This window comes from Castanea sativa, chromosome 7, assembly GCF_040712315.1.
Source record: "Castanea sativa cultivar Marrone di Chiusa Pesio chromosome 7, ASM4071231v1".
Classification (NCBI taxonomy): domain Eukaryota; kingdom Viridiplantae; phylum Streptophyta; class Magnoliopsida; order Fagales; family Fagaceae; genus Castanea; species Castanea sativa.
Window position 1 is genome coordinate 15977758 of NC_134019.1, and position 7824 is coordinate 15985581.

General features: G+C 33.5%; 1 protein-coding gene across 1 annotated transcript; it reads right to left on the bottom strand.

Annotated features, from left to right (window-relative positions):
* Positions 1 to 2267: 2267 nt before the first annotated feature.
* Positions 2268 to 7537, bottom strand: LOC142643546 (sulfate transporter 1.3-like). The gene is made up of 14 exons (XM_075818214.1): positions 7386 to 7537; positions 6902 to 7262; positions 6762 to 6810; positions 6459 to 6666; positions 5944 to 6118; positions 5759 to 5824; positions 5565 to 5678; positions 5352 to 5468; positions 5113 to 5239; positions 4604 to 4890; positions 4335 to 4525; positions 3788 to 3873; positions 3616 to 3692; positions 2268 to 2688 (listed from the first exon to the last, which is right to left on the bottom strand). The coding sequence occupies exons 2-14, from the start codon at positions 7241 to 7243 to the stop codon at positions 2551 to 2553; spliced, it is 1977 nt and encodes a 658-aa protein (XP_075674329.1). The 5' UTR covers positions 7244 to 7262; positions 7386 to 7537; the 3' UTR covers positions 2268 to 2550.
* Between the last annotated feature and the right edge of the window lie 287 nt (positions 7538 to 7824).

The following is a 7824-nucleotide window of genomic DNA, read 5'->3' on the forward strand; positions in this document are numbered from 1 at the left end:
TAAACTCCTTTTTATTTTATGTTATTGCTAATTATTTGGGATATTAATTTTGTATCAAAACTTGTTTATTCACTAAAATATTTCCAATAGGTGTAACAGTATCAACTTTACAAGGATTGTCTTGACATAGGCTAATTCGTGATACAGATGTTGTACGTGTCTATTAATGTTCAAGATCAACTTGGGTGGATGTGAACCTCCCATTGATGGCTTTAGGAATTCTTTTTTAAGATAGTCATTAAGAAATTTAAATTATACAAATTCTAATAAGAAAATAATTTGAATATATTAATGTTACAAAATGAACACGCAAATACATGAAATATTACAATTTTATCTACTAACAAAGATAAAAAAATAAAAATAAAAAAAAAAGGCTGATAAGAGATAAATGAGAATTGAGAATACTGAAATAAGAGTAATAAAGTGAGAGAGAGTCTAAAATAATGATAATAGAGAGAGAGAGAGAGAGAGAGAGAGAGAGAGAGAGAGAGAGAAATATTGGAGTCATGAGTTCAATATTGTTCATAAACAATTGTTCAATATTGTTAATCTCTCTTCCTTTCTCTTCTTCTCTAGTGGAGGCCTAGGTCCCCTTAAAATGACCTATACTTAATTCCTAAAATTTCCATTTTTTATTTCTTCTTAACATTTGATATCAGAGCTAGCTACTGTGTTGAGTAATCACACATAGTTCGTTGAGTATGAGATCAAATGAGTTGTGACTTTGTCGTCGAATTTCGAAGGGGGCATCCTAGAGGCTAAATTAAATTGTCTTGCTAAGTTGTTAAATAACTAATAAGTGAATAGAGCTGCTAAAAATAGCAAGAGCTACCATTGAGTTAGTGTTGATAAAGTGAGCTGTCATGACATCAGCTGCGTAGTGTGGTGGTATGCTATGATTCAAGTTTCTCACATTGCTTAAGTGCAAGTTCAACCATGTGTATATAAGCTCTTAGACACTCCCCCTTGCAAGCCGATTTTCAAAGGTGAGTTTTACCCATGAGTTTATATTAGATTCCTACACACTTTCAATCCAAATGGTAATGATTCATCATTTTAATTTACACACATTCCAATCAAACAAGCTCATTCTTGTTGGAATCATGGTCTTGTTAGGAGTCTAATGGCATCGTTGGTCGTACCGGAAAGTAACCTCATTAGCATTGGTAAGGGCAAACATAAACAAGGTGTTTATTGCTTTGTGAAAAAAAATGGTTGAAATGGCATCTTAAAGCCATTTATGGGCTTGAAATCAATGCGAAAAAGCTCTATTAATTTGATACAAAGAAAGAAATAGATAGTTACATGGTGTTGCATCAAACTTTTTGGGTTTTGAATTACCTTACTGTTTAGCCAAACCCACTAGGGAACTGTGAAGTGTACGAACCCAGGCTCCTTTCCATGTCTGGCAACCCTCACCAATGAATTCCACATGATGATCTTTTCTCTTGTTCTATGTTAGTATATTTCATATTTAGAATAAAATACTTAAATAGCATCTTGTAGTAAATCTTAGAGTTAGGCTTTTTTCTAATGGGCTGCGCAGATGGACATCTATTAGACCCAATCATATGATCCAATGCCAACGTGAATTATGGTGAAAGACGTGATCCAATGCCCACGGATATACAAACGCTAGACCCAAGACTTGACTCTTGGATAGCCCAAACGCGTACTTAGAGTCAATACTTCTGGCATCATTTTTTTTAATCTTTAGTCCACTTTATAATGGCAAGTTTAGTTTAGATTATTTTCACCAATTTAATCACTATTTAAAAAAAAAAAAAAAGTATTAAAGAAGTGGGAAGGGGAGATTCAAAGCCTGGTTTACAGTTTACCTAATAAGGGAGACTAGGCAATGTCACATTGAACAAGTTTCTTTTTTGAAATTAATATTTGGTTAACCAAAATGATATTGATCTTTTAAAAAGTCATTCAACCAAGAGATGATTTTTAATGGCTTCCATATTTCAAACAGTACTTTTAAATCTATGTAATTTTTTTCTTCAAATAAACACAATCGTTACCAATACATTCACATTAAGTTTTATTTTTTATTTTTAGAAGAACATTCACATTAATAAGTTGATTATTCAAAAATTACTAATTAATTTGAAAATAATCATAAATAATGAAATCATTCACACATAAAATTGGTTCTATATATATATATATATGTATATATGATTTAATACCCAGCTATCATTGTTAGAAGTGGTAGGGAGGGGGGGGGGGGGAGGTTGGGAAGCAAAAAAATAAAAAAATTTAGTGTTCATCACCCATAATCAAATTGATATTATACCTTGGAAGTAAGGACATGAGTACAGGTATGGGTACGACACGGGGACATGAGCGATTTCTGAAAATTTTTAACATAACAAAGAAGGTACGACACCGATATAATAAGAGTACGATACCTCAAATAGTGCCTGTGTTTCCTAAGTAAAAACAAAGAAAATGAAAAACTGAAGTAACGAAAAATCATATTAATTTTCTAGAGCTCCTTCAATATTGGCAGTATGGCACCGTTAATTGATCCCCTCTCATTCAAGGTTCTTCTGTCTTCGGAACATATCGAACTGCGTCGGCAACGGACAGAAAAATCTTGCTCTCCCCAATCAAGGTTGCAATCTTTGATGCATGCAACTTGTTAACCACAACAGGCCCTGGGTTTGCTAGAAGTAACTTGAAATAACAATTAAAAAAAAAACCCTTCCCATTAGTATTTCTGCTTTTATATTGGCCAAACAAATTGCGCATGTCATGAACACCCAATACTGTGGGCTTGATTTGCCAGCTAAGATTTGGCTAAAAAAAAATTGTCTATGCCAATATGAATGCTCCAAGATGTTATTATATAGAAATGTTTAGTGTGCATTTAAATTAGCTTATTTTTATCAATTTATTATATAAAAATGTACATGTACCTTAAAAAATTTATAAAAAGTTAATTAGACTAAATCAATAGGAATAAGTAATTAGTGTATTCAGCATATATAACCACGTTCTCACATATGAGTAAACCCCATCATTTTTGGTTCAACAAGGTTTTGATTTGTAAAATTCGCTAACATATCTTTGTCATTGAATTATTATTCTATTCCCAACTGTACAGGTTTCAAGGAAATCAATAATAAGTATAATAAGTATAAGTAAGTACAAGTTTTGGCATGAGTTTGATCTACCAATGTGATTAAAAAGATAACTTTTTCCGTATGAAATCACATTTATTTATTTCAATCCAAGGTGTCATCTTCAACCTTCATATCCTATGTATAAATAATGTAGCGAATAATTCTTAAGTGCATAATGCTCATTCCTTTCATATTTATGGTATAATCCACATTAAATTTATAATGGGTTTACCATAAATGTGAAAAGAAGGGTGGAGGAACACAATTTTATTGTATTCCAAGAATATCTAAAACTTTTCTATTGCAAAAAGAGACCAAAATATTGTAATAACTTTTTTTTTTTTTTTTTTTCCAATTTGTATACATTAGAATCACGAACTAAAAGCAAATTCAATGAGAACACGGAGTTTAATTTCTGCAAACCAAAAACCTCGATAACTCACAAAATAATTTTTTTAGTTTTGAATTGTGGAATTACCTGAACATTTCTCTTCTGAAGACTCCTATATAATTCTTCAAAGGCATGAATGCCACTAGTATCAATGTCGGTAACAGCTGCAATAATGCAAATTCATGAGACATATTCGGTTTAATTTGTGATATTCATTACAAAAATTAGGAATGAGAACAACATATAACAATCTGCTTACGTGACATTTCAACAACCAAATACTGGATTGCAGGCAGAGCCTTCTTTTTTAGCTGTTCTTCTTCATCGGTTAGCCATCTCAAAATCCTGCAAGAAATTGGATTTAAGCACTAATCTGCAATGGATTGCATATGTTGAAACAACCACAAATGGGTCTATGGATTCAACTGAGAAATGTTGGCTGACAATAAGTAAAAAGTTATTAAATTTCCCTAATAAACTCTTTTAATATCTAATTATGTACTTTATAAGTCATAAAATTAGTCAATGATATTCAAGTCTACTGGTACAACCAAGAACAATTTCCAGTTGGATACTTGCAACAGTTAGAATTAGAATTATTGTACAATGAACTAATCCACTATTTTGGAACAATCGGAAATTTAACAAAAACCATAATTCACTTTGAATAAGAAGCACCAAAACTGCACATTTCCCAATTTTGTAAGCTGTTTGTTCATGCATATCCCTATATTACAAGTACTTCAGAAAGGAGAAGGAAGGAGAAGCAAGAAAGGGAGATTCAAATGAATTGAAAAAGCTAATACCTTTCCTTAATATAGTTGGAGTTTGAAAAGTATATAGCAGAATCCACTCTAACAATCAGAATGCCTGGAACCTTTTGTGCTTCTGGATATTGCAGGATGTTTCTGTAAACAGCAGTCCCTTGAAGGTTACCAAGTAATGCAGTTCTTGGCCTTGTCACTTGCAAGAGTATTTTGGCAAATGATATTGAGACCTATTGCAAAAGTAATTTAGTAGTGATAGATTGGAAAGCCAAAAATAAAATAAAAAACATGAATGCTAGATTTCTCACCGCAATTAAAAGTCCAATCTCAACAGAAACAAAAACCACACCGAAAAAGGCTCCCATGCAAGCAACAAAATCGAATTTATCAATCTTCCACAATAGACTCACTGCTTCAACATCAATTAGGCCTACCACAGCAGATATAATGATAGAAGCTAGTATGGCATTTGGGGTGTACTTAAATAGTGATGTCATGAATTCCAAAGTCAAAAATACAACACAAGACATCACAATGTTGGACATGGCTGTGTTGCAGCCAGCCATGAAGTTTACGGCTGAGCGAGAGAAGGATCCTGCATTAAAATCATAGACACAAACAAACAACGTTAATTCAATGACAATATTATCCTTGGATAAGTACAAAAACCCAAGACAAATTCTTATTTGCCTTTTTATTGATATTATTATTATTTTTTTCTAAAAGTAGGCTAATAAATATGAGGTTTTAAAAAGTTCTACCTAAACAAAATAAGCGAAAAGTAAAATGAAAAAACTGATGGCAAAGGAACACAAACCTGTAGCAATATAACACGATGTCATTGAACCAACCACATTCATTGTCCCCAGTGCCACCATTTCTTTGTTTCCATCAAGATGATAGTCCTTTACTGCTGCAAATGTTCTTCCAATTGCTATAGCTTCCTAGAAACCAAAAAAAAAAAAAAAAAAAGGCTTTCACGACATTAATTGGTAAAATCTGCTGAAAAATCATGTTGCGAACTCAAGTAAGATGGTCGGTCTCATATATTCTTACCGTCAGTCCTATCATACCCGATAAAACACCAATCCGAAATCCTTTTCCAAAATATTTTCCAGTAAAATAAATTTTCTTAAAGGATGGTGGATTTATGCCCTTTTTTATATGCCGCACCTGAAATAATATAATTATTGCTAAGAATTTAGCGTTACTTCCTTACTCATAAAACTAGAATGAAATTATAATCATGAAATTATTAAGAGCACTTACAATTTGAACACCATGCTTATCAGCATGGGTTATATACACAAGAAAGGTGGACAGGATGACACAAACCATTGGAGCAATTGCAGGAACCCAGAAAAGTTTTTTGTTCTTTTTTCCCTGCTCAAATATATATTATAGAGAAATCAACTGGAAGACCTTCCAAGATGTAGTAAGAAAAGGAAGGAAAGATTTCTCACAATGTACTTGGCAAGTAGAAGGAAAGCCAAGAATGAGATGCCTATTGCCATAGTTTGCCAGTTCCACTGTAAAGCAGCGTAGGAGAGTGTGTGTGTGTATATATATATATATATATATATATAGTAACTTAGCTTGATGTCAATAAAGTAATGGAGAATTATAATTAAAATGTGAAATTGATTACCCCATGATGTATTGTACCCCATACTGAGCGCATAACAGAGACAATATCAGTCTTCCTAGTGAAGTTAGATATGCCAAGCAGACCTTTGAGCTGTTGAAGGGCAATGGTAATAGCAGCTCCACCCATGAACCCAACAATTGCAGCGTGCGAAAGAAAGTCAATCAAGAAACCCAATCTGAAAGGAGAGTTGATATAAATTCTCCTTGAAGGCATTAATAGTTAATATGCTAGAAAAAGTCATTTTCTATGAATTCTATGAAAAGGTTCAGTAAATATTCCTTAATACAATATAGTACTGCACATATCGTTTTACACTTATTACTGTACACTCCATGCATGTACATATATATATATATATATATTTGCTTCTCAAAAAAAAAAAAAAAAATATATATATATATATATTTATTAATGTCCACGTGTAATATATGAAATGGATTATGTGTGTGGACACATGTAAACTAACCAGTGTGATAGAATCAATGACTAGTAGAGACGAACATATACATAAATACCTGAAAAACCCTAGCGTGAATTGAGTGATGCCAGCAAAGAAGGTAGCTGTGAATGCAAGACGTCGATACTCAAGTGCATCTTTCACTGGATCAATCTCATTCTGTAGAAGACTTCCAAGCAAGAGAGACACAACAGCCACTGGTCCTATAGCAATGTCTCTCGAGCTTCCCATGAAGGCGTAAACAAGAGGGGGAACAAAACTGGTGTCTGTATTTCGAGGGAAATAGAGACCATATAAAATTGAATTAGTGATGGTTAACATAACCAAGCAGCTCTGGTAACAAGGAAAAAAGAGAACTTACATAATCCATTTTGGGGTGGCAGATTTGCAAGCTTTGCATATCCAATATCCTGATAGAGTGACAGACATATTTGAGTATGACTAGAAATGTATGCATATATGGAAACCAAATGATAAAGAATTTCATCCAAATTCTATCACCTGAGGAATACACAGGCTTGCAATGGTAAGTCCAGCTATTAGGTCCCCTTTGAATCTAGCAAGATTATAGTCCTTCCCCCAACTAACAATAGGGAAAACAACTTGGAGAGCAAGGACAACCTTTCCTAATCTGGATTGGCCCTTGAAGGGCCTGAAGGGGTTACCTGGGAAGAAAGTTTCCTTTACAGAAGCTGTAAACTGCTTCAAAAGGTTTTGCCTCCGAGGCACCCCCACTTTGTGAACATATGGCAAATTTTCTGGATTGTGATCATGTGAAGGAGACATACACGTACTTGTGTCCATCTCCTTCGATCCCGCCTCGTCAGTAACATCACGGTTCATTGCAACCAGAAGATATATTCTAATAAAAATTAAAAAAACAGAAAAAAACTAAACAAATTAGTCCTGTAAAAATTATTGCATATTGCACTGGTAGTCAAATGCTTACAAAGTATATACTTATTAAGCAGATAAAGCTACTTACTTAGCAGGAGAACTTAACCAGACCTAAGAGCCAAGTACACTGGGAAGAAGAGGGAAGCTCCTGCTAGCATTTATATATGTGTTAAAAAGGAACCTGAAGTTAACTATTTTAGCACCATAAGCAGTCTTAAAGATTCAACTTTGAAAATGGTCACTTTTTGAGAGGTAGCAAATGGATTTGCTAATAACCATCAGTTGTGGGAGAGTGTTGACCAAGGAGATTGGTTTCAGCTATATATGATTTCTTCCACTCAAGATATCTTTATTAGTCAGTAATGCACATGATGGTGGCGGTGGACAATTTGATTTGAAAAAGGCAGTGCCGGCTGTATAGTGGAGCAAGAGATGTGGTCGCCTAAGGCCCCAAGGAAAAAAAGTCTTCAAATTTTAACCAATAGGGTTATTTATAATCAATAAATAAAATAATATTTTTTTACCAG

Bases quoted from the DNA above. Each gene is read 5' to 3' on its own strand.
- LOC142643546 (XM_075818214.1), bottom strand. From the start codon at position 7,243: ATGAACCGTGATGTTACTGACGAGGCGGGATCGAAGGAGATGGACACA. The intron at 6,811-6,901 runs GTGATAGAATTT...TCACTCTATCAG, and splicing joins CAAGCCTGTGTATTCCTCAG to GATATTGGATATGCAAAGCT. The intron at 5,240-5,351 runs GTAAGAATATAT...TTTGGTTTCTAG, and splicing joins CGGGTATGATAGGACTGACG to GAAGCTATAGCAATTGGAAG.